The sequence below is a fragment of the Oryza brachyantha genome, chromosome 9 (assembly GCF_000231095.2).
Source record: "Oryza brachyantha chromosome 9, ObraRS2, whole genome shotgun sequence".
Classification (NCBI taxonomy): Eukaryota; Viridiplantae; Streptophyta; class Magnoliopsida; order Poales; family Poaceae; genus Oryza; species Oryza brachyantha.
The window spans coordinates 11,745,194-11,771,944 of NC_023171.2; the positions used below are offsets into that span (position 1 = coordinate 11,745,194).

The 26,751-nt window shown below is 42.7% G+C and overlaps 4 protein-coding genes across 8 annotated transcripts; 3 read left to right on the top strand and 1 right to left on the bottom strand.

Annotated features, from left to right (window-relative positions):
* The first annotated feature begins 3,680 nt into the window (after positions 1 to 3,680).
* Positions 3,681 to 7,196, top strand: LOC102721393 (leucine-rich repeat receptor-like serine/threonine-protein kinase RGI4). Its single transcript, XM_015840902.2, has 2 exons — positions 3,681 to 6,564; positions 6,703 to 7,196. Exons 1-2 carry the CDS (start codon positions 3,738 to 3,740, stop codon positions 7,194 to 7,196), a joined length of 3,321 nt encoding a protein of 1,106 aa, XP_015696388.2. The 5' UTR covers positions 3,681 to 3,737.
* Positions 7,197 to 8,253: 1,057 nt separating this feature from the next.
* Positions 8,254 to 12,525, top strand: LOC102721674 (heavy metal-associated isoprenylated plant protein 41-like). The gene is made up of 4 exons (XM_040527855.1): positions 8,254 to 8,548; positions 9,619 to 9,817; positions 11,170 to 11,705; positions 11,942 to 12,525. The coding sequence occupies exons 1-4, from the start codon at positions 8,254 to 8,256 to the stop codon at positions 12,307 to 12,309; spliced, it is 1,398 nt and encodes a 465-aa protein (XP_040383789.1). The 3' UTR covers positions 12,310 to 12,525.
* A 4,936-nt stretch (positions 12,526 to 17,461) lies between these two features.
* On the top strand, positions 17,462 to 22,061 carry LOC102721956 (heavy metal-associated isoprenylated plant protein 41-like). 5 transcript variants are annotated; one of them, XM_040527669.1, is made up of 5 exons: positions 17,462 to 18,120; positions 20,158 to 20,356; positions 20,871 to 21,195; positions 21,276 to 21,357; positions 21,446 to 21,521. In XM_040527669.1, the coding sequence occupies exons 1-4, from the start codon at positions 17,505 to 17,507 to the stop codon at positions 21,336 to 21,338; spliced, it is 1,203 nt and encodes a 400-aa protein (XP_040383603.1). In that variant the 5' UTR covers positions 17,462 to 17,504; the 3' UTR covers positions 21,339 to 21,357; positions 21,446 to 21,521. The 5 variants fall into 5 exon arrangements, with proteins under 5 accessions (XP_040383603.1, XP_040383601.1, XP_040383602.1 ...); XM_040527667.1 differs by having other exon boundaries at positions 20,871 to 21,357; positions 21,446 to 21,562; XM_040527668.1 differs by lacking the exon at positions 21,446 to 21,521 and having other exon boundaries at positions 21,276 to 21,431.
* Positions 22,062 to 22,869: 808 nt separating this feature from the next.
* LOC102703611 (disease resistance protein RPM1-like) lies at positions 22,870 to 26,490 on the bottom strand. Its single transcript, XM_006660683.3, has 2 exons — positions 23,718 to 26,490; positions 22,870 to 23,465 (listed from the first exon to the last, which is right to left on the bottom strand). The coding sequence occupies exons 1-2, from the start codon at positions 26,488 to 26,490 to the stop codon at positions 23,356 to 23,358; spliced, it is 2,883 nt and encodes a 960-aa protein (XP_006660746.1). The 3' UTR covers positions 22,870 to 23,355.
* Positions 26,491 to 26,751: the final 261 nt, after the last annotated feature.

The following is a 26,751-nucleotide window of genomic DNA, read 5'->3' on the forward strand; positions in this document are numbered from 1 at the left end:
CCATTTGCTACAATTGGAGCTAGCCAATTACTATGACAGGCTATGATCAGAACAGATAGGTCCAGTGAGGCAGACAGATTCCCCAAGCTCGTAAATTTGTGCTCAGCTTTGTTCAGGCTAGAAAAATTGCACGGCTATGTCTAGCATTTCTTAGGTTGACACCACACTGAAGTGGTGTTTAGATTGAGAAAATTTTTAAAAGAAATGTCACATCAAATGTTTGGCCGGATGTCGGAAGGGGTTTTCGGACATGAATGAAAAAACGAATTTCTAGAAACCGCGAGACGAATCTTTTGAGCCTAATTAATCTATCATTAGCATATGTTAGTTACTGTAGCATTTATGGCTAATTATGGACTAATTAGGCTCAAAAGATTCGTCTTAAGATTTCTTACATAACTGTGCAATTAGTTTTTTAGTTCATCTATATTTAATGGTTTATTTAGGTGTCTAAAAATTCGATGTAATGTTTTTAGAAAAAAAATTTGGAAACTAAACAAGACCCGAATGAAACAACCTAGAAGTTAAAAATTCCGTTCTTCTGCCATCTTTAACTGTTGCAGTGGTGGCAGGATGTTCTTACCTGACAGAAACCATCCTGCTTGGTGGTGATAGTAATAGTAAATTGTTACTATCAGTAATTACTGCTTAGAACCTAGGTGCATTGTTGCTGGTAATTTGGGTTACTTGTTCTATGATTGTAGCCTGTAGGTACCCTCAAAGAGGTGACAAAATATGAAGCCACTGATTTTTACCCCTGTTCATAGATGTCTTGACTGTTCTGATTTTGGAGAATGTGACTCCAAACAGCTATATATAATAGTGAATTAGTAGCTTTAACAATGTACTACTAGTACTAGCTTAGCTAAGATGCCTCACTGTTTTGGTGGCTACTGCTAGCATACCACAGGCCCTGCCTTTTGCAAGCAGGAAATGACTGTGAAAACTGAGGTTAAAAAGAATGTACTCTGTCTGCAACATTGTTTAGCTGTTTCAACCTTTCAGTGCCAGAATGTTCTTAACTGAACATCAATTCTAATTACCTTTTGACAGTGCATTCAGATGTATTCTCCGATTGGATCTATCCGCGTAAGTTCGATGCAACTGTGAAAAATAAAATAAAACTAGAAAATATTTTAAAAAAAAGTTGTTGAAGGAACAGACGGCATATGATCACTGATCAGATCTTGGCTGCAGCTGCAACGAGAGGCCTGAGAAATGTCCTAATGTCAGAGAACTAACGGAAGAATTAGCTGTGAAAGAAAGAACTGCATCACGGCATGATCAAGGTACAGGTTTATCTTAGTTAATCGCGTGATAAGTCCACCTAAACGCAACCATGTGCTGCTGCATGCCTCCATCTTGTCCTCGCATCCTTGATGGGATCTGAATCCAAATCATCTCATATTCCCGTGCTGTTACCATCCAATATTACTCAAACATTATCAACCATGTGTGACACCTAACATGTCTCCTAGCTTGTCCATTATCACCATGTGACTGCATTCTAACCTCAAGTTAGGCGCAAGTGATGGTCGATTAGTGAGAGTTATTTTATCTGTTTATACTTTACATCAGTACGAAACATAAAAAAGGTTAATTCGAATAGTTGACTTCAGCTTTCAGACAATGTGGTAGGCCTCTTCTTCTTCTGCTCGATTATAGTTTTCAGTTTTGCAACTCGCGAGCCATCCAAATGGAAATTTGCGTGCTTAAATTTGGTTTGGAAAGATAAGGGAAATGGTTAAAGTGTAAAAATTGATTGAAACCACAAAGCAGGAAAGATGGTGAAATAATTGGGTCCACCAAGCAGGTTGAGAAAAAAAAAGAACATTTTTTTCAAGTATTGTGCTTTGGACTTTAAAGGTAGTGAGCTTGATGTTGAAATGGTAATCGCTCAAACCCCACAGAGATCTACCAGCCGTAGTGATGGTACAGTCGAGATCGACCGAACGATTTAACTAATGACAAAAGTATGGATTTTGACAAGTGCAGGGAGATTAAAATGAACAATTGTTATCATAATATCTTATTCCTCATTGTCCCTTCCACTCAAAGACATGTACATGTTCTTGCTGAAAAAAATTAGGTTTTTTTTATCAGCTCGCGTCTGATCTTTTTAGGTTACTTTCCAGCGGTTTGCCAACTATATATTCACATGGGTAAGTTGCTAATTTTTTTATGAGTATGGCACTAACCTTCACCTATCTTTACTGTCATGTGCACCATAAGATTCCTCTCTTATTCCCTTTGCCTTACTTCTTTTCTTTAACAGGAAGCCTCTCTCTGATGCCCATGATGAGTTCACAGCAAGTAATTAGGATTTGCCTGCAGTTGTATCATCCTAGTGTTCTTTTTCAGAAACTTAGGCATGTGACATGAGCATGCTTTCTGAACCTGAACACCTATTAGGAAGCTGCAGAAAGAATAATTTCAGATCAGAGGACGGATTGGTTCCCATTAACTGAAAGGTAATTTGAGATTTTGAATTACAGAAGCGCCTCCTGTAACTGTTCTTTTTATAAGATTAATTTCTTGTACATGTGAAATGGGATTACTGTGAGTGATGAGTACTGATGACATTATAATGTCAAAGAAGCTAACTAAATCACCTCATGTCTCAGAATAATTGTTTCATGGTGGAATCTGAACAAGAGAACTAGACGAATTGAGAATAAAAGAAACATGTTGAATTGACAATTAAGGTAAATATGTTTACTTTCTTGTTGGGCTGGTGCTAATGGGGCAGGACTGCAATTCAAGTTGCGTTTTTTTACAGTTGTACTTACCTCACTGTCACTGTAAAGTAATAGTAATAGTAAATCTTCAGTACCACCATCTCGGCAAAGAGGTAGCCGTAAAGCAACACTTGATGCCATCAGAAACATTTAGAAGATTACACACTTACACCCAGAAAAGGAGCAAATGCATGCATGCATGCATGCATGACAAAAGATTAAAGAGCAGTAACAGCCACTGTCAGCCCCTGGGGCATAAATACAGCACAAAGGAACGAGGTTTAACTGACACTGAAAGTCTGAAAAATGCTCTTCCATCTAACAGTGGATAAAAGTTGGATTACCGAGAGAATTAGCAGCCTGTGTTTTCACAGAACACGAGAAAGAACCAGAGATGTTTTCATCTCCAAGGCAACAGTAGCTAATTAACTAATCAGAGGACACTGTAATGGCAGTAGCAATAAGTACTCCAACTAGGGATTAGCATATGCAGCAATGCAGATGATGGCAGCAACCACACCCTATGCCACCACCTTCCTTCCAGCTTCTCATCACTTAAAGAAATAACTCAATGCATTATCCTTCTCTGGTTAAAAACTTCAAGAACCAATTTTTATTTTTATACAACAAAATAAATAACCAATTTCCATTTTGCTCAAGCCAAGATCGGATCAGACTGGTCAGTGCTATACTTAGTGCACACATGAACAGTGCAACAACCAAATCTGTTCTTTGTAGAAAAAAATACACTGGAATAAAAAGATTAAAAAAAGCAGTAGACATTAGTAGCAATTAGCAGCTTGATTAGTGCTCATTTGGATCCAGATCTCCTAAACTTTTCTTGTATAAACAAATCATGGGGTCTCCCCCTCTACAATCCCAAGGCTTGCTTAGTTAGCAGCAGACGCCACCGCCACATCACCACCACCACCAAGCCATCCACCACGTCGCCCCCCGCCCCCGCGCTCGTCGCCGTCCACCTCGCCGTGGCGCTCGCCAATGCCGCCGCCCGTCGCCGCGAGGCTTGCGGTTCTCGCTATATCCGTCGCCGCGCTGCTGGTGGCGCCGTGCCATGGCGTGAACGAGCAGGGGCAGGCGCTGCTCCGGTGGAAGGCGTCCCTGCGGCCGACGGGCGGCGCGCTGGACTCGTGGAGGGCGGCGGACGCGAGCCCGTGCCGGTGGGCCGGCGTGTCGTGCGACGCGCGCGGCGACGTCGTGGGGCTGAGCGTCACGTCGGTCGACCTGCAGGGCCCGCTGCCGGCGGGCCTGCAGCCGCTGGCGCCGTCGCTGAGGACGCTGGTGCTCTCCGGCACCAACCTCACCGGCGAGATACCGCCCGACCTCGGCGGGTACGGCGAGCTGGCCACGCTTGACGTCAGCAAGAACCAGCTCACCGGCGCGATCCCGGCCGAGCTGTGCCGCCTCTCCAAACTCGAGTCCCTCGCGCTCAACTCCAACTCCCTCCGTGGCGCCATCCCCGACGACATCGGCAACCTCACCGCCCTCACCTACCTGACGCTCTACGACAACGAGCTGAGCGGCACGATCCCGGCGAGCATTGGCAACCTGAAGAGGCTGCAGGTGCTCCGCGCCGGCGGGAACCAGGGGCTGAAGGGCCCGCTGCCGGCGGAGATCGGCGGGTGCAGCAACCTCACAATGCTCGGCCTCGCCGAGACCGGCATGTCCGGCAGCTTGCCGGAGACGATCGGGCAGCTCAGGAGCATCCAGACCATCGCCATCTACACCACGCTGCTCTCCGGCCGCATCCCGGAGTCCATTGGCAACTGCACCGAGCTCACGAGCCTGTACCTCTACCAGAATTCTCTCTCCGGCCCGATACCGCCGCAGCTCGGCCAGCTCAAGAAGCTTCAGACGCTGCTCCTATGGCAGAACCAGCTCGTCGGCGCCATCCCGCCGGAGCTCGGGCAGTGCAAGCAGCTCACACTCATCGACCTGTCGCTAAATTCTCTCACCGGCAGCATCCCGGCCACCTTGGGCGGGCTGCCCAATCTCCAGCAGCTGCAGCTGAGCACGAACCAGCTCACCGGCGTAATCCCGCCGGAGCTCTCCAACTGCACGTCACTGACGGACATCGAGGTGGACAACAACGCGCTGTCCGGGCAGATCGGCATCGACTTCCCGCGGCTGCTCAACCTCACCCTCTTCTACGCGTGGAGGAACCGGCTCACCGGCGGCGTGCCGGCGAGCCTCGCCGACTGCCCGAGCCTCCAGGCGGTGGACCTGTCGTACAACAACCTCACCGGCACGATCCCCAAGCAGCTGTTCACCCTGCAGAACTTGACGAAGCTGCTGCTGATCAACAACGAGCTGTCCGGGTTCATCCCGCCGGAGATCGGCAGCTGCGGCAGTCTCTACCGGCTCCGGCTCAACGGCAACCGGCTGTCTGGCACGATACCCGCCGAGATTGGCAACCTCAAGAACCTCAACTTCCTCGACATGAGCAACAACCACCTCGTCGGTCCGGTGCCGGCGGCGATCTCGGGGTGCAGCAGCCTCGAGTTCCTTGACCTCCACTCCAATGCTCTGTCCGGCTCGTTGCCGGAGACGCTGCCCCGCAGCCTCCAGCTGATTGACGTCTCCGACAATCAGCTCGCCGGCGCATTGAGCTCCAGCATTGGGTCGATGCCGGAGTTGACGAAGCTTTACTTGGGGAAGAACCGGCTCACCGGTGCAATACCGCCGGAGATCGGTTCTTGCCAGAAGCTGCAACTGCTGGACCTCGGCGACAATGCGTTCTCCGGCGATATTCCTTCGGAGATCGGGACGCTTCCGTCTTTGGAGATTTCTCTCAACCTCAGCTGCAACCGGCTCTCCGGTGAGATCCCGTCCCAATTCGCCGGACTCGACAAGCTTGGCAGCCTCGACCTGTCGCACAACGAGCTCTCCGGGAGCCTCGACTCACTGGCGGCGCTGCAGAACCTCGTCACGCTCAACATCTCCTACAATGCCTTCTCCGGCGAGCTCCCGGACACTCCGTTCTTCCAGAAGCTTCCTCTCAGTGACCTCGCCGGCAACCGCCACCTCATCGTCGGTGATGGCTCCGACGAGTCCTCCCGTCGCGGGGCTATCTCCGCGCTGAAGGTTGCCATGTCCGTCCTCGCCGCGGTCAGCGCGGTGCTCCTGGTGGCCGCCACCTACCTGCTCGCCCGCATGCGCCGTGGCGGTGGCGCCACCGGCCGGATCATCCACGGCGAGGGCGCGTGGGAGGTGACGCTTTACCAGAAGCTCGACATCTCCATGGACGACGTGCTGCGCGGGCTGACGTCGGCGAACGTGATCGGCACGGGCAGCTCCGGCGTGGTGTACAAGGTGGAAACCCCCAACGGCTACACCCTGGCCGTCAAGAAGATGTGGTCGACGGACGAGACGACCACCGCCGCGTTCCGCAGCGAGATCGCCGCGCTGGGCTCCATCCGCCACCGCAACATCGTGCGGCTCCTCGGCTGGGCGGCGAACGGCGGCACCCGGCTGCTCTTCTACAGCTACCTCCCCAACGGCAGCCTGAGCGGCTTCCTCCACGGCGGCGGAGCCGCCACCAAGGGCGCGCCCGCCTCCGAGTGGGGTGCCCGCTACGACGTCGCGCTCGGCGTCGCCCACGCCGTGGCGTACCTCCACCACGACTGCGTCCCGGCCATCCTCCACGGCGACATCAAGGCCATGAACGTGCTCCTCGGCGCCGCCTACGAGCCGTACCTCGCCGACTTCGGCCTCGCCCGCGTCCTCTCCGGCCCAGCCTCCAAGCTCGCCGACTCCACCATGCCGCCGCCGCCGCGCATCGCCGGCTCCTACGGCTACATGGCACCAGGTCCAAAATGGCAAAAAAAAATTCTCTACACTTCCCGCGCTTTTTCACAGCCCCATTATTACTGCATTTTGAAGATTTTTTTTTCTCTTCTGATAATTCGATGTAATTTGATGAGAATTTTTTTTGTTGTGTGATCAGAGTACGCGTCGATGCAGAAGATCACGGAGAAGAGCGACGTGTACAGCTTCGGCGTGGTGGTGCTGGAGATGCTGACGAGGCGGCACCCGCTGGACCCGACGCTGCCGGGCGGCGCCCACCTGGTGCAGTGGGTGCGCGAGCACGTGCAGGCGAAGCGCGACGCGGCGGAGCTCCTCGACGCGCGGCTCCGGAGCGCCGCCGCCGAGGCGGACGTGGACGAGATGCGGCAGGCGCTGTCCGTCGCCGCGCTCTGCGTCGCGCGCCGCGCCGACGACCGCCCGGCCATGAAGGACGTCGTCGCGCTGCTCAAGGAGATCCGGCGCCCCGCGTCCACCGCCGACGACGCCAAGTCGCCGCCGCCGCCGCAGCAGCCCGCGACGACGCCGTCATTGGCCGGCACCACCACTGCCACCGCGACGCCGGCGTCGCCCGCGTCGGGCGCGCCGCACTCGTCGTCGAGCTGCTCCTTCGCCGTCTCGGACTACTCCGTCTGAAAATTTTTGGAATCTTAGCACAGCCATAGCAAGCAGTAACTAGTAATTAATCGCCACCGCAATCTGTTGATTAGCTAAGAAATTAATTAGCAGCAGCAAAGCTCTGTACCTAGGTGTACTTTTGCCACTGTACATTAATCTAAGCAATGCCATTAGCTGCAGTAAGAGCTCCGGCCATTCTGATCGTTCGATTGCACCTCGATTTGTGGATGAGGAGGCGTCGTTTGTCTGTCGGATCACGAATAGAACAAACTGAACAGAGAGATCTGCGTCCGCTGGTTGCAATCATTTGCTGGTTGCGAGCGATCATGCTCGCTCCTGATCATGTGTCTGTGTGTGTTCGTCTCTTCTCGCCGGCCGGTCGCACGTCCATCTCACGCCGACGAGGTGATCATTGGTTTGAGTTTTTTCTAATTTTTAACCTTGATGTTCTAGTTTATTTTTTATCTATGTTTTTTGATCATAAAAACACCTACATAAAAGTTTTATCCACAAATTATTTTTTCCTTTACAAATATATCAGTTTGACCCCTGAAAATGGTTACGAACAGATCCTACATAACAAGTTTGGGTCATCTCAGCAACAGTAAAAAAATCGTAGGAAAGCAGAGCAGGTCCATCAGGCATGCCACTATGCAAATGATTATGAAACTAAACAGGATGAGTATCTCCAAACCAGCACTATTAGGTGAATAAATAAATGGCCCAGACTTTGCCTAAATAAATCTGGGCCATTCGTCTCATATCTCCACGCGCGGTCCGTAATTACCCGTTCGGGCCCATATATAATCTGGGCCGCACATGGGCCGTAATCCAGCTCCTGCCCAACCAAGAACGTGACGTGGCAATCCCGTTCCGGCCCGTCCAATGTGGGCCCCCACGTGGGCCGGATTCCGGTTCCGGCCCAACTAGGATGAAGCCCCCTGGCCCTGCCACGTGGGCCCCACGCGTCGAGGCGGTTTGAAACGGGTTGGACTTAACGTGGACCGTCTCCACTTCCATTGGACTAGCGTTGCAGCTGCTGACGAGGCGGCGACGAACCCGCGTACGCGCACGCATGGCGGTGGCGTCGCCGGAGGAAGGGCACGCCGCGCCGGCGGTCGGCGGCGGGAATGGGGCCGGTACGGCGAGGGCATCGATGGTCGAGGTGGGCGTAGTGGATGGCGTCTCGGCGATCAGTGCGGAGGAGGAGGAGGAGGGGGGCAATGAGGAGGGGGCGAGGTGGCTGAAGCATTACTCTTCGATGCAGAGCATCCTGGTCGTCGGCGACGGGGACTTCTCGTTCTCGCGGGCGCTCGCCGTTGCATTCTGCTCCGGCGAGAACCTTGTCTCCACGTCTCTGGACTCCTACGGTATGTTCGGTGGTTGCTTCGTCTCGCAGCTCTAATCAATCTCGGCAAATAAAGGTGCCGCCTTTCTCGCTTACATACCTGATGCCTCTCTTGCCTTCTATGCTTTGGATGGATGGAGTAGTAATAATGCCACCTGATCATTTTAGGATTTTGATAGAATTTGATGTCACCTTCTGGTTAAGGTAGGGTTTTGGTGCCTAATTGCCTATGCAGATGATTTTTTTTTTAAAAAAAATCTAATTTCAGCAGGCTACAAAGATAGGGTATTTATAAAATTTACGGTTCTACATTCACAAAAGTTTTTCCCCACAAACCTAGGTTTTCCATTAAACTTGGGGGCTTCTTTGAAATTTAGTCTTTTTGTTAAGTATGTGTGGTATGCTAATTATAATTAAAATGTTCTGCGCTGTTAGGGGTGCACACTGTTGAAGCAACACAGATATTGAGCACAGTTTCTATTTTTATCTGTTCTCTGTGGTTGTTGGAACACAAACACTGTAATTTTTGTGGTACAGTTTAACTTGTCTCGGTCAGTTTATTGTATTATCATCTCACATTGGTTTCCTTTTATCTGTTTTGCTGATCAGTTTTTAGGTAGCCTTCATATATCCTTTTTGCACTTACAACATGATATATCTGCTTTATTATTGTATCTATTATCAGTTTCTTTGTTTCAAGTTTGATTTAAGAATAGAACCATTCAAGCAATTGCTAAGAGGCCACATAAAAAATTCTTTGGGAGGTGGAAACTTAAATGAAACTGTGAGAAAATTGTTACTAGTATTAAACAAAAGAAAAAAAAAGAAGGGAACAGGATGTTTCATAAAAGCTGTCTGATTTGGCTCCATATAAACCCCACAGTTTATCAGTTTATTTAGGAAAAAAATCATTTTTTCACAGTTTCCAAGTTATCCCTATTTGCATCATTCCTAATTCTGTCTTCCTTTTCTTTTGTATGCATTGAGCTGCCACTGCTTATCTTACATGCTCAAAGGGAGTATTTAAGTATTTATAGTTCACATTTGTGATCATTATTAGTTGCATTTCTTGTGGGTAATCCTGTTGTCCAGAGACACTGAGGACCAAGTACGCCAAAGCAGAGTCTAATATAATGATACTAAAAATGATGGGGGCCACAACTTTGCATGGTGTTGATGCTAAGACAATGAAGCATCACACTGACCTGAAGATGAGACGGTTTGATCGAATTGTCTTTAATTTGCCTCATGCTGGATTCAAAGGAAAGGAGGACGATGTGCACCTGATCAAGTATGTGAACCCTCCTGCGATAATTATACCGTCAATGTTTGATTTGTTCCTAAACAAACAAAGCTAGTGTCTTTTCCCATATGGATCAGTAGTATTATCGTACCACAATGTGTGTGTGTGTGTGTAGAGAGAGAGAGAGAGAGAGCTTCTTATATGTCTTGTACGAGGAGTTGCGCTATCATGTGGTTTTGTATAGAAGTACACAGGGATGCAAATGCCTTTGAATATAATCTTTAATAACTAGTTTTTATTTCAGTTTAATTCTAGTCAATATCGCTCACTGCTAATGGTATAAACCAGTGGAATAGATCTTAGTCTCTTAGGTTGTAGCTATGGTTAGTGGGAGGCTTTGGGTCCATACCACATCAAGGCAAATGACACCTATGTTCTAGAGGAACTAGTTCAAATGACAAACAATATCTCTCAGTTGCTAAAGGGCAAATGAATCAACTAATGGGATAACAAAGTAATATGGGGAGTCTAAGGGCCTGTTTGGGGGAGCTTCTCCCAGCTGCAGCTTCTGTCAGAAGCTGCTTCCGCTAGAAGCTGCCCCAAACAATCCATAGCTTCTGAGAATCTATAGTTACAGATTCTGGAAAATGAACTAAGAATCCAGAATCTGGAGAAGCTGGGTTTAAGAGATTTTCCAGATTCTCAGAAGCTGGCTGCCAAGCAACTGTTTCTCAGAATTTAAAGCTTCCCCAAACAGGCCCTAAGTGAGACAGTACTTCTAGTGAGGTATTGGTGTCATGGCTATACATGCGGCCTCACATGAATTGTTGAATACCCAAACTTGAGTTAAATCTCCACAGTTAGCTCTTTATGCACATGATAACCATAAATAATGTTTTAGACAAGTTATATGTGTCACATGTATCACCTCCTGTCCTCCATAGGAAAGAATACATTATGCTTTAGATCCTACTGTACAAATGATCCCATCTTCGAATCAAGAAGAATAATCAATAATTTTTTTTTCATTTCTAGATCTTTGCACATACCTCTTTGTGCAAGTGCTACATGAATGCATAATAGTTTGTGCTAGTTCCTTCTTTGATATGCTCTTCTAATGAAAGACACTTGAATTGCAAAATTAATTTCTTGTAACTTGCAGCTAGATGTTTTCCTTTTTCAAACATATGAAAAATAGATTCACGAAGCTGGCCATAAGAAGCTTAGAATTTTATGTGATGACAGTCATTAAATTGTTAGCTGATGTTATCTTTCTGCATTTGGTAGAGCCAAGAACCTTTGAAAATGTAGCAGTAAATAGCAATGCTTAAGCAGGTTGCTGTTTTTGCATATTCTATTTCTTGGTTAACTTTTCATTAACCATTCGCTCTGACTGTTAGATTGCACAAGGATCTGGTGAGAGGCTTTTTCCACAATGCAAGACACCTGCTTCGGCCTTATGGTGAAATCCATGTTAGTCACAAGAGAGGAAGGGTGTACGATAAATGGAATATTGAGCAGCTGGCCTCTGAATCTTCACTTATTATGGTTGAGAAAGTTGATTTCCATATAGAAGACTACCCTGGTTATAACCATAAGAGAGGAGATGGTCGAAGGTGCGATGAACCTTTCCCTCTAGGTCCTTGCTGCACTTTCAAATTCTCTATCAGAGACCTTAAGAAGAAGAAGAAAGGTCATTCAAGCAGGATATGTTCAACCCCATCCCTTGGAGGAAGCAATGTCCATCCTGAAATATTGGCAAGTGACTGGAGTCCATCTCAACCGTTTCAACCTCTCAGAACTTGGCATTGGTCACATTTTCAACCACCAGTCAATGCAGTCAACATGCCAGTAACTTTTGGCCTGTACTCGGCTGGAATTGCTCAAAGGCATCAACTCTATTTTCCAGGTAATTTTGTTGGCTTACTAGGGCCCCGTTCGGCAGGTAAGATAAGTTATCTTATCTTCCTCGTTATCCGTGCACATGTTTCCCAAACTGCTAAATGGTGTATTTTTTGCAAAAATTTTCTATAGGAAAGTTGTTTTAAAAAATCATATTAGTCTATTTCTTTTTTTTATAATTAATAATTAATTAATAATGTACTAATCTATTACTATATTTTTCGTATCGGATAAGTTACCTTATCCACCTTCATCACGAACGCAGCCTAGGAGCAACTGTGTGTTTTCTTCATCAAGGGAATATCCATCCAATACTCAGCATCCTAAGGCCATTTCCTAATCTTTTGCCTGTTGCAGGAAGCATTGCTCCACGAATTTGCAGAATCACAGGTACCAGTCTGTTTGAACCTCAGGAGCGGCCGATACCTATTCTTAGGCCAAGTCAAAGAATTAGCTGCTCGTACTCTGCCATGGAATACCAAATGAATCTGCAGAGGGATTTTCAGATACAAAACAAAATAATGCCTGCAGGAACCAGCTTGGATTATTATGCTTTTCTGGAATATCGCCTCAGGGATCCTGCTGAGAAAGAGAGGTGGCTGGAAAGCATGATTGCATCGTATGCTACACGCAGATAGTGAATGATCGTCGTTAGGTGTACATTTTTTGAGTATTTAACCTGCTAAATGCTACAAGGATCAGTATTTCACTAGGAACCTTAATTTGAAGAGGTGCTGTGTGAGATCGACCGTGTCAAAACTGCACCGGTAGGATCATTTTGTGTGGCAAACTCTGACTGACCACAACAGTCAACTTCCTTTTTGTAATGCAGGTGTCTTTAGGGACGAAAACCACCCTGGTTAATCTTGGCTTGTTATTCTACAGTGGTAAGCCCAATATGACGACTACTGCTACTGAAACACTGATTAGTGTGGTAAACAAAAATATTCTGGGGTCTTGTAGTACTACGTATATCCGTTGATCAGAAGAGAACAATGATCAGAATTTTAATCCTTACTGGAGCCAAACCAGCCCATCTATTGACACAAATAACAAAAGCTTCTCTTGAAAAGAACTTCACTTGTCAGATTCGATGCCATACAATGGAATTGCCTTTTATCTGAAGTTTACAATCAAGAAATTTGCTCTATCTGGAGAATTTTCGCCATCTGTTGCTGCTTTGTCAGCACTCAGCACATGCGGTAGCAGTACAGCATTTCCAACAGATTGGCATCGCCCTAGCAGCAAACAAAAACTGTTAGCTGTTGATCTTATCCTGAGCCATTTTCAAAAAGGAAAAAAAAGAGAGAGAGATCTTATCTTGAGCCATATATCCATACACTACTAGCAGTACTTTGAATCTTGAAATATTTCTCCGAATCAGGAAAAACGGAGTTCTTGCCCTGCTCTACAGAAAGCATTCTTGCTCTTACATGGGCCGCGTTCATTGTCACCGTAAGTTGATATACCCCTCACCGCACGGCTCCTAAACGGCTAAACAGCGTATTTTTTTAAAAAAAATTATAGAAAAATTATTTTAAAAAAATATATTAATTTACTTTATATTTTTAATAATTAATAATTAATTAATCATATACTAATCTATTAATATATTATTTGTACCAGGGATAAGTTAATTAATCCCCTCAAGCCGAACGGGGCCACGGTAACATGGATTGATTCCTCTTTCCTCTCTCTGTCTGCTTTGTTGCTTGGCAGCATTATTTTTATCAAAATATTTATTGATTTTTGCGTGCATGCTTTAAAGCCATTAAATGATATTTTCTAAAAGTTATATATAAAAATTAATCAATCATATATTCTAAATTTTTAATTTTGTAGTAATTAATTCTATTATTCAACCTAACAATGTACTAGGCATGTAGCACAGGCTGCTTCATTGCTTTGAGCAGCTCCTCTCTAGTAGCCTGTCACTCCTACCAGGCTACCACTGTACAGTACTGGATCACCCACCTACCAGCAGAGTGTGCCCCGTTGCATCATGAGTTCACGACTACGGCCGTCTGATTTTTTTTATTTTTTTAATTTTATCGGCACCATTTTTAAGTTTTTAAATAGTTTGTTTCGTAAAAAAAAGTCTATATATAGAACCTTTTAGAATGGTTTTCTATTTTTTTTCATTTTTTAATTCATTCACTTATATCCTCAAATAACTAACGTGAATAACAGTTAATTCATCAGTTTAAGCTATCTCAAATTGCGCTTGCTTACTCCTCTCCGTTAAAACATATAATTACCACTAGTGTTAAATAGAAAAGTAAGATAATATAAGAGAATGTTGTAATTGGTTAATAAGAAAATAGGTAAACAAATATGGATAGAAGACGATTGTGATTGTTTAATACGAGAAAGTAATTATATTTTAGATAAAAATAAATTTCAAAGGTGCAACGCTACTTTGTTGTTTTACTTGGTTATTAACAACACTTTACTGCAGCTTGCCATGTCTAAGGTTAGATAAATTTGGTAGATGTTCAATTGCAACTATAGTTGGGATAAGATTTTGTTCTATAAACTAGGTTACATAGACTCAAAAAAGCTTGTCATAGTATGAGCATGTGGCTAAGAATTTGATAATCCAATATTATGTGTTTTTTACATGATGTAGGTTTTAAAAAAATTTTAGCACACCTTATTCGCTGGTACTTGTACTTCTAAATAAAATTTAAATTATTAATCTTAAATTTTAAGTATATTTAAAATTTATTTTATGTATTAGCTTTTAAATTGCTAAGAACATATATAAAAAATATATTTAAAGTAGTTTAAGTACAAATATAACGTTTGACGTTTCATGACGAACCCCAACCATGCAAACTAGTAAAAAAACAAATGTTAGGATGAGAAACTCTGTTCCAAAATAAAATATTTTTAATTTTTATCTATAATGTTTAACTCTTTGTTTTATTTAAAAAAATTATGATTATATTTTTATTTATATTAGACAACAAAATATGAGCAATACTTTATGTGTGACCAATTTTTATCTTTTTCTAAAAAAATTTAAATAAAACGGACGTTCAAACCGCGAAAACATTTCTTCCTGGCGAGAGGGACTACGAATTTGTATTATTTTTTTAATCTCTTATGCTGTCACGTCGGTCGGCTGTCGATTGACAGGAAACGACCCGTCCATCACCGGCCAAAGTGCTGCTACGGCAAAGGCGTTGTTTCTAAATTTTTTTTCCAAAAACATCGCATCGAATTTTTAAATACAATATTAAAATAGATAAACCAAAAAATTAATTACACAGTTATGGAAGAAATCTTAAGACGAATCTTTTGAGTCTAATTAGCCCATGATTAGCCATAAATGCTACAGTAATCAACATGTGCTAATGACGGATTAATTAGACTCAAAAGATTCGTCTCGCGGTTTCTAGGCTAGCCGTGAAATTCTTTTTTTTTCATTCGTGTCGAAAATCCCTTCCAACATTCGATAAAACATTTGACGTGGCACTTTTTCCGAAAATTTTCTCAATCTAAACACCACCAAACATACCACACACAACTGGTACTCCGTGCGTATAGCACTACTGCTACCTATATATATTTGTTTTGTTTAGTAAGATGGCGTTTAGTTGCCAAAATTTTTTCATAGTGTAATTAGTTTTTTGGTTCATTATATTTAATGTTTTATTTAGGTGTCTAAAAATTCGATGTGATGTTTTTGGAAAAAAAAATTGAGAACTAAATAAGAATTTTTTGTAAAAACATCACATCAAGTTTTTAATATATATTTGAAGAATTAAACGTAGTTTAATTATAAAACAAATTTCAGATTCTGGCCGGAAACCGCGAGACGAATCTTTTGAGTCTAATTAATCCGTCATTAGCACATGTTGGTTACTGTAGCACTTATGGTTAATCACATCCTAATTAGGCTCAAAAGATTTTATGATTACCCCTATAAATATGTAATTAGTTTTAATGTTCATGTATGTTTAATGCTTCATTTAGATATCCAAAGATTCGATGTGATGTTTTTGAGAAAAGTTTTTAGAACTAAACAGCGCCATATAATAAAGAGGATTTTAAACTATTCATATGTAATTTATATCATTCGCCTTATTTAAAAATTTAGTAAAAATAAAAAATTAAATTTATAAGTAATACTTAAACTACTTTTAATAGTAAACAAAATAAACAAAATAAATAATACTTTTAATTTTTTAATCAGACAAGTAGCAAAGATTAAAAAAGAAATCAAAATTCCTTATTACGTGGGACGTAGGGAGTACAATCTTTCTGATCGAACGTTGCTGAGGTGGAACGCAACCCCTCCCATTGGTTTATCGTGTTTTTCAGGCCTTTTTGTCCGTAAAAACTTTTGCAAAAACATCGCATCAAGTTTTTGATAATATTTAAAATATTAAACGTAATCTAACTATAAAATAAATTTCAGATCTACGTGAAAACCACGAGACAAATCTTTTGAGTGTAATTAATTCGTCATTAGCACATGTTGGTTACTATAACACTTATGACTAATCACATCCTAATTAAGCTCAAAAAATTAGTCTCACGATTTTCCTCATAACTGTGTAATTACTTTTAATGTTCATATATATTTAATGCTTCATTTAGATGTCTAAAGATTCAATGTTATGTTTTTAAGAAAAGTTTTTGCGAACTAAACAGGCCTCACTCTATTCCGGGTTAGGCGGTAACACTGTTAGGGCATCCACAACGTGGTTCAAAAGTGGTCCATAAGCGATATAATATATGATTCAGCTACCTAACAATATTGTGGAACTAGTCTATAGCAAAGAAATAACAAAAGCTACTCATAAAAGCATCTCCAAAGAGATGCACTATCTCACCCTCCAAGCCAAAATTTAGTCATTTTGACGAAAAAAGGCACTCCAACAGACTTGTCAGCTAGATGGCCCATCCGGCTAGCCAAATTAGCCTCCCAACTTATCAAATTTGGCCAACCAAACAAACTTGCTATCTGTGGACCCCACGTGTGGTCACACAAACGCTACTATTACTACAGCACTGCTACTGCTGCTGCTACGGCCAGCGCCGGTTAGAGCAAGTTCAATAGTATAGCCAACTACTAGCTCCAATTCATCTATAGTCAATTTAATAGTTAATTTATACAATAGCTAGCTACAAAACATCAATACATGGTCCCACATGTCATACATATATTTTGTTTTGGAGTCCGTGTACAGCTGGCTATAAATTAGTAGCCCACCTCCGTTTTCTCTCCCCTCTTATCTGTTTAAAATATTCTTACAGCTGACTTATAGCCTGCTATTGTACCTGCTCTTATGGGAAAAATCATGAGACGAATCTTTGAACATCTAAATGAAACATTAAGTATTGATGAAAATTAAAACTAATTACACAGTTATGGAGAAATCATGAGACGAATCTTTCAAGCCTAATTAGTATATGGTTAGCCATAAATATTATAGTAACCAACGTATACTAATAATAGATTAATTAAATTTAAAAGATTTCACTCACAGTTTTCAGCAAAACCTGAAATTTTTTTTATAAATGGACTAAGTTTATATTTAAAATGTGACGCGTGACAAATGTCTCACCCTCAAAGACGAATCCTTCGCAACCACGCAGCAGCAGCAGCAGCGCAGTGTCACTGCGTGTGGGGCCCACGCGTCCTCGGAAACCCGCGAGTTTTCTTGGGCATGTCAAAAAGCGAAGACGCCCTTCCGCCTCCGCGTCCTCTCCTCTCCGCTCGCCGCGGCACACACCGCCCCCCGCTCCGCAAGCCCACTCCACCGATCGTGTGATCGTGTCACGACTCACGAGCACACACCCCCGCGCCGCGCGCGCGCGGATGGCGGTCGCGCTGCTCTCGCCTGCGGCGGCGCCGCCGGTGGTGACGGGAGGCGGGGGCGGGGCCGGGGAGGGGGTGCCTGCGATCGTGGTCGGCGGGAGAGAGGCGACGAGTGCGGCGGCGGCCTCGGCGGCGAATGAGGGCGGGGGGAAGGTGCCGCTGCTTGAGGAGGAGGCAGTGCCGCCCACCGTGGTTGCCGCGAAGGGGGACACGACTACCGCGATGGTCGAGGAAGAGGAGGAGGAGGAGGAGGAGGAGGGGACGGCGCATGCAGCGGATGGGGACACGGTGGCCGCGGCAGTTGACGAGAATGAGGCGGCGCCAGCGGCGGAAGGGGACGCGGTTGTCGCGGTGCCAGCGGCGGAGGGGGCCGCCGTGGCCGCGGTTGTTGCTGACGGCAAGGGCGAGGCGCCTCAAGGGGTTCCGGTGACCGACGGCGAGGGGGTCAACGCGATATCGGCGGAGGGGGATGACGAGGGGGTGAAGTGGCTGAAGCATTACTCCTCCGTACAGAGCATACTGACCGTCGGGGACGGGAACTTCTCCTTCTCGCTGGCGCTCGCCACCGCCTTCGGCTCCGGCGAGAACGTCGTCGCCACTTCGCTGGACTCCATTGGTTCGATCATCTCTCCTTCCTCTTGCTTCTCGTCAACAATGGTGCATATTTTTGTGCGTGCACGACCATTTTGGATGATGCATTTGTTATTAGGGCTTTAAACTCTCGCCTTGGATATGTGTGTAGAACTATAGATAATAAATGAAGCAGTGATGGGATGAGGTTACATGCATGAATTTATTGGTTAATTTGTCAATTCTAGGAGAATTTTTATACACTAGATTTGGTACATTTTACTCCATTAAACCGAAGGTTATATTAAAACCGAAGGTTATATTAGAAGGGGTTCATTTTGGGTATTAAAAGATGTCATAGAATGGGGAGGAAGTAATATGACATATAAATTGTGTTGTATCCATTCTTTCTATAGAGTTAAAGCCCAATAAATTGTGTTGTATCCATTCTTTCTATAGAGTTAAAGCCCAATAAATTGCGTTGTATCCATTCTTTCTATAGAGTTAAAGCCCACTAAGTATAGTTAATGCTAATTCTCTCTTCTCTAATGAAGCCACATCATCTCAATTGTTTTTAGCATTAGGATGATACATCAAGGGTGTAAATTGCATCTTTTCACATCACCTCAATTGTTTTTAGCCTTTGGATGATTCATCAAGAGTGTAAATTGCATTTCTTCCCCAATAGACACACCATACAACCCAACCATTTATAACCTATGAATAACTGATAAAGGCAAAAAAATATATAAACACATGAAAAAACGTATAGTATGTAAAATTTTTTTTTAGAACTCATATCTACTACATTATCGCACAGTTCTCCCGTAACAACGCGTTGGGTATCCATCTAGTTACTACTATTGTTAAGGATTTACTTGGATCTTTTTATGGAACACTATTCTCCTGCATATATTGAAAATACATAATTGTTTCAATACATGAATGCTAGGTAAATCCTGCAAAGGATTTATTGTGCATATTGTTTCAATGTATGTCTTGGAAGCAACTGCATGCTGAGAGCATTGCTGCTACTTCTATTTTTACTGCATTTTTGCATTTACTGAATGATGTAAATTGGATAAGCTTGACATGTGTTTATGTACCTTTTTGACCATATAGTTCAATGGGCCACTAGGTCTAGGTGCGTAGTATTATCTTATGATGGTGAGTTTTGGTGTGGCGGTTTTGACGATCATCAATTTGGCATGACCTCTTCTGTGCTTTCTTATCTGTGCTTTCTTATGAGATTGCACCATGAAGTCCAACATGGCAAATGTTATTATGCTATTTACAAAATTTGTTGTCGCGTGGCTCATTCAAGAGTCAATAGAGCCAGTAAAGAATTTAGGATCCCAGCAAAACACACTAGATTCTTAGAAGAAAAGAAACAGCAGTGAAATGATAAAAGCATTAACATACAACAGTAAAAAAACCATGTCACATAGTTACCATGATAATTCCATGACAACCACTGGTGGGTGGTTTCTGGTATATATTTTTTTAATGCTCACAGTTTCATGTTTCCGGGGCTTCAAAAAAAAATACAGTTTCATGTTTCCTGCTTGCTTCATTCCAAATCCTGACTTGAGACCTCCACGTGCATTGAACTGCCTCTGTATACCGTACGACCTAGTCAAAGGGATAACACTGTTGCTTGTTGGCGTGATTATCTGATGACTGTTAGGTGGTGTTTAGATTGAGAAAATTTTTGGGAGGAGTGTCATGTCAAATGTTTGACCGCATATCGGAAGGGGTTTTCGGACACGAACGAAAAAACGAATTTCACGGCTAGCCTGGAAACCGCGAGACGAATCTTTTAAGCCTAATTAATCCGTCATTAGCACATGTTGGTTATTGTAGCATTTATGGCTAATCATGGGCTAATTAGGCTCAAAAGATTTGTCTCAAGATTTCTTTCATAACTGTGCAATTAGTTTTTTGGTTCATCTACGTTTAATACTTTATTTAGGTGTCTAAAAATTCGATATGATGTTTTTGGAGAAAAATTTTGGGAACTAAACAAGGCCTTAGTTGTATTTATCCATTTCGCTGTCATTTTTGTGGCCATTACTTTTGACAGAGCACCTGAGGGACAAATACAGCAAAGCGGAATCAAATATAATGGAGCTGAAAAGATTGGGAGTCACTGTTTTGCATGGCATTGATGCGAAAAGGATGAAGGATCACACCGACTTGAAGCTGAGACGGTTTGATCGGATTGTCTTCAACTTTCCTCATGCTGGATTCAAAGGAAAAGAGGACGATCTGCGTTTGATCAAGTATTACCTCTCTCAGTTTCTTCCATATTTCTGTTGTAGTTACTGAATTTTATGCTTTCCCTTGTGACATTTCTTTGTTCGTATAACAGGAATAATCATCATGTGATATCATATTAAACAGATAATAGCTAATGCGCTTCATAGTCGAGAGGACTTTGTTCTTTAGTTTGTTCCCTCTGATTCAAATATAAGCCATTTTAAACTTATACAAAAAGTTAGTTAAACAACTTAAATGACTTTATTGCCCTCCATTTATAATGCATTAGAAAAGACAAGTCATTTATTTGTGTGAGGGCAGTATTTATCTTACAAGGGAAAACATGGACAAAGAGATGCAAAAAAATTACCTAGAACAGCATAAAATTGTTCTTTTAACTTGCAAGCACAAGGTTTTTCCATCTGTAGGTTAACTGGAAGTAGCTGTAAATTAGTTAGCTGGTGGTTTACAATTGCAGTTAGTTAACCATGGCTCTGTTATAGTTAACTTATTAAGTCATTTTGCTCTGACCTTTAGTTTGCACAAGGAGTTGGTATGGGGGTTTTTTCAGAATGCAAGGCACCTGCTTCGGCCCTATGGTGAAATTCATGTTAGCCACAAGATAGGAATGCCATATGACAGTTGGTGTATCGAGCATCTAGCATTTGAGTCTTGTCTTATAATGATTGCCAAAGTTGATTTCAGAAAAGAGGACTATCCAGGTTACAATCAAAAGAGAGGAGACAGTGCAAAGTGTGATCAACCTTTTGATCTAGGTGCTTGCTGTACTTTCATGTTCATCAGAGATTTGGAGAGGCTGAAAAAAGTGCGTGGGAACAGGACCCGTGCATTTTCATCCCCTGTAGGTGACATACCATTTCATCCGCTTGTTCCAGCATATCTTCACCCACATTTTCCTTCACAAGCCAGTGCAATTCACAGGCCAGTTCCTCCTGGGCGCCCCCATGGAATTGCTCATGGGCCTGGTTTTCCAGTTCCTCCTGAACTCCCCCGTGGTGGCATGGTGAGAGATCCTTATTTTCATCATCAGGGCGCTATCCGGTCAGTGTTTGGCATGCCAGGGCCACCACTAAATGTTTTGCCCCCTATAGATGGCACTCCACCAATGATCAGAATAACAAGAAGCAGATTCCATGAACCTCAGGAGCAGCCTTGGCATCAAGAGAGATATATTGTGGATCCAGAGGTAAGGAGGGATGATTACTATCGCTTTGCCCGGGAATACCCGAGGAACCTGCAGGAGTATGAAATGCAGAGGCAGGTGATGCCTGGAGGATCCAGCTTGAGGTACATCGATTTCCTGGAGAATCGCTTTGAGGAATCTGTTGAGAGGCAGCAACAGCTGCGAAGGATGGTTGCACGGTATGGTGGATACTAGACAATGATGGACTTAAGTGTTTGTGGGTATCTGCTGGTATAACAGTTGAACTTGTTCTTTCAAGATTTGCTAAGGTCTTATATTTGTATTTCAGATGATTCTGTTCAAGCTGTACAGGTAGTCTCAATTTTTTTGTGGCAAACTCTGCTGTTTAGTGTAAAGAAATAGCACTACTTAGAGACAGTAGTTGCTACCTGCTACAACTATCTTCATGCACGGCGTATCTAGCCGAAAAGGCTATCTAGCGCCACTTAATTCTTGTTAGTCGCTTTTAGTGTTTGTAATGTCAGTTTCATCTGTGTTTGTGCTGGATCAATGTCACTTCCGTATTCCAGGTGGATAGGCTCAAGCTTATCCCTCTCTATTAAATATTTTAATAGACGATGATATTGACTTTTTGACATATGTTTAATTATTTATCTTATTTAAAAATTTTATGTAAATTTATGACAATTGTAAGTTATAATTAAAATATATTAATAATAAATACAATCACAGTAAAATAAACAATAGTTGTGTAATTTTTTGAATAAAACAAATAGTCTCAAAAGTTAATGGCTGTCATAGGAAGCACCTGCACTTCGCAAGAGAACTACAGGTGCACCTTTTGCCAGAAAAATAAACACGCTAACGCTGCGTCCAGTTTTTTTAAGTTCCTTTGAGGTGTTTGAATTCCAATAGAGGCCCGTGATACGAAAAAGGTAAAAACATCAGTCATTGTAGAATTTGATTTGCCGTACGTTTTAAACATGACCAATCACGCAAAAACATTTCGGATACAAATGATTCAGCTCAGTGGTAATAGACTGATGCATGTACAGAGTAATTTTCTGAATGCAAACGAGAAGATTGTCCCTTATTTGTAACATCTATATATGGGACAACAATGCCGGTAATTTTCTGGGTGTATATCTAAGTTCTCTTCCTGTAAATGGATATTAAGGTAATGTGTGATCTACTGATCTTCTAGCATTAATCATCCTGATGCTGCCATCCAGTGGTGATCTTCGCAGAAAGAAGTTTTTGAGTTCTGACAGCGGAGCAGCAGCTTCTTTAAAGATGTCCATGGAGAAAACATGTACCAGACAACCAGCTGAAGTTGTTAGAAAACGTAATCTAGAGACAAAGAAATGAGCTGAATAGTGTATCCACACTTATGTATTTTTATTGATCTCAATGTCCCCTTATATAGAGAGATTACAACCAACTAAATGTAGGCATTTAGAACAATTCATAATTCACATGAATTCTTATGAATTGGCTGGTTTATATCCCTGCATTAAGGTAATTCATGGGCTGAATAATATCAATGCAATAAGAGAGATTAACCATGACTGTTACAACATATTCATGACCTTGATTGCTGCATTACAAGATCAAAATACTTGGTTTTGTAACAGAAGTTACTTGCCATCGTTCTTTTGTGCCAGGAGCAACAAAAGATGGTGGTGAAGATGGCCAAAGGAAACCACTGCTTCAAAGCATACCAGAGTGCAGTGCACCACCAAAATTCAGCTCCAGCCCTTCACTTCAGTGAGCCAGGTGTTCACAACATTGCAGTGCAGGGAAATGGTTATACAGCGTTGTCAGCTCGAACCAGCAAACCAGTCTTCCCAAATTGGGTCAGATGAAAACCCAGCCTGACCCACCTAAGATGCGCCATTCTGGGTTTGTGTTGGTCCTGTAGGATGCTCCAGGTAGGTCAGCAAGTTCCATCAGATCCGTGGGCATCCCTGCAGATTATGTAGAACATGAGATGCATATGATCTTGAATGCAAAGTGATATAAAGTTGGATCTTATATACAGAATAAACTATGTAAAACTCTAGTATTTGTTATGCTTCCTCACAAAGTGGATTCATGGTTCTAAATTTCCCTTGTAAACATGTTATGTTTGTAACTGAATAACAACATTGTCGAAGTCACAGAAAGTGTAAATAATGTGTGGATTGAGAGGGTGATAAAAACATGAGACAAAAAATTACCTTGTGTTGACCAGTGGACCTTTGGGATATGGTTTATCTTTCCCATTTGTAAATTCCTTACAAAATCAGAATGCATCCTAGTAAAATATGCCTCTTTGACTGAAGCAAGGAACTCAATACCGATAGGGATGTCCCGCAGTTCCATGAGGCTATCGATGTGAAGATAATGCAGGTTGGCCAAAGCTCCCTCCTGAACAAATATCTGCTTGACTTGTTGCAAATCCCACAATACTAGTTTCTTTAAATCTGGGAACCAATTTGCATGAAAGTTTAGCCAATGTCCAGTGTACACCCTTGTAAGACTTAATTCGGTTAAACTTGAGAACTCTGCGAGGCGTGCCACAGGATTCAGTGTGAGTTGACACCATGATAGTTCCATTCGCAGAAGTTTATTTCCGTGGCCAGAGAAAAATGGAGACTCCAAGGTTCCTTCTGACAACTGGCCTGCCAGTTCAAGCTTTTCTAGAGGGTTTGACAATGTGAAATCATCCAGCAAGAGTAATTCATGTTCATTGCTTGCTCTTATGTTTAATCTTGTAAGCTGGTGCATCTTTGATAGAGAGTTGCACAATTGAATGCAGTGACTACTCCTTACATAAGTAATGCAAAGGCTCCTCAGCTGTGCTAAATTTCCTAGTTTTGCAACAAAGACTTTAGTTGCGCGAACTTCATTCAAATGCTGCAATTCCTTCAAGTCCCACAAGCCCTCAAATGGTTCCATAGATTGCCAGTTATTGAGACTTTTGTAAGTAGCATCTACCAACTTCCAAACAAGTAGATGACGCAGTTTCTTCAGATTTGAAAACCCTCGTGGGAAATTCAGTAACTGGGCACGTTCAAGACTTAACGTTTGTAAATTGCGAAGCTTGGTAACAGATTTTGGGAATGCCTTCACATTGGTGTCATTGAGGCACAAAAATCGAAGGTTAAATAGCTCCCCAACTGAATATGGAATAGTCTCGATAGGCAAGCCAGATAAGTCCAATACAGAAAGGTACTTAGATTCCGAGGGAATGAAAGCAGGCCATGAAGATAATGCCATGCTGGTGGTGTCAAATGCAATGAAGGTGTGAAGTCTGAATGGATCTATGCTTGGTCTAATACTATTGTTGCACCGAAGCACTGAGACTCGACGAGAGTCTGATCCCAGTTGTGCCACCCCATGAGTGTCATCATAAATTGTACAAAAACTCTCCCTCTTCGATTGATATATAGCTAATTCACGCACAATGTCATGCATTCGAAGACATTGAATCCTATTAAAACTGTTCCGGGCTACAACTTGAAGCATGCTTCGTTGGACAAGCTCCATTAGGTAACCTTCAGCAACATCTTCTAAGCTGCATGCTCCTTTTTGTTCTATGAATCCTTCACTGATCCAAAATCTAATCAATCTCTTTCTGTGGATAAGATAATCTTCTGGGAACATAGCACAATATAAAAAACAATACTTCAGATGGTTTGGCAGGTGCTTGTAGCTTAGATTTAGAATTTTCTCCACCTGGTTTAAGTTCTCATTATTGTGTAACTCTGAAATAAGTTGATTGTAGAAAAGCCTCCAATCTTTTTTATTCTTTGATTTGAAGGAAAATAAACTCCCTATTGCCACCAGAGCTAAAGGCAAACCATCACACTTCTTGATAATGTCCATACCACACTGCTGTAACTCTGGAGGGCATAAATGATTTTCAATTTTCGGAAATGCCTTTCTACAGAATAAAAGCCAGGCATCATGGTCATCTAGAGGCTCTAAACTGATCTTACAACCATCCTCAGCTATTGAAGCAACTTCCTCAATTCTTGTTGTGATTATTACTCTGCTTCCTAGGCCATTATCAACAAGAACCTCTCTAATTTTTAAATAATCTGCAGCAGACCACACATCATCCAATACGATTAAGTACCGCTTTTGATCCAGAATTTTAGTTAGTTCCACTTTTAGTTTTGCATAGCTCATATTTTCAGTACTGAACTCTCTGCTATCTTTTCCATAGAGTTCTTTCAGCATGTTTTGCCAAATATCGTGGACTCTACATGATTGAGAGATAGATAGCCATGCACAGAAATTGAAATTGGATACTATTGCTTCACTTTTGTAGACATTATTAACAAGTGTGCTTTTCCCAAGGCCACCCATACCCCATACAGCAATGGTCCGGAGAGAACAATCTTCCAAACACAATGATTCAATCAAGGTTTGCCTATTTTTGTCAATTCCTACAAGCTCGGAATCATTTATTGAATAATCATGTCCAGGTAGATACAACTGTTGATCAGTGTCATAGTTTATTGCAGGAATACTACTTCCACTTAATATTGGTTTGGTCCAACGACCTAGTCTTTTCGAGAGCTCCACAAGCTGTCTGTTTATACTATCTGCTTTAGTAGCGATTTCATCAAGTGAAAATAAAGATTGAGGTTTCTTGATAATCTTCTTCACATAAGCTCGTGACTCTTTCTCTCTTCTTTTGCCAACAACATACATAAATTCATCCACAACGTCTTCCATATCATGCGCCAACCTTCGTACTTGCCTTACCCAGGTTTCTACAAGTTCACCTTTGCATCCATTTGTGCCAAGTTCCTTAAGAAATGCATTGATAACCTCAAGTTCATCTTTTATCAGTTTCATGTTAACTGGAAGTGCTGTTACTAGCTCAGCATTGTTTAACTCGGCTTTGTTTGCAAACAAGGGTTTAGCTAGTTTCAGTGTTTCACCTGCCACAGCTATTCCTATCTTTTTTATGACAAAAAGAACAACGATTTCTGCCATCTCTTTGTGCAGTTTGACTTCAATATTTCAGTGAAATATAGTAGTAATAATCAACAATAGGTCTAATGCACCAATACCATCCTTGTATATCAAATCTACGGGGGGAAAAGAAAATCCTTTTTTTATCAAACAGGAAACGTAATGGTTAAAGGGCTAATTTATACAAGTCAGATATGATAACAAGATTATTGCTGAAATACCTGCAATGTTGCTGAAAAATTGTTGAAATACACCTTATCCTTGGAGTACACGAACTTGTTG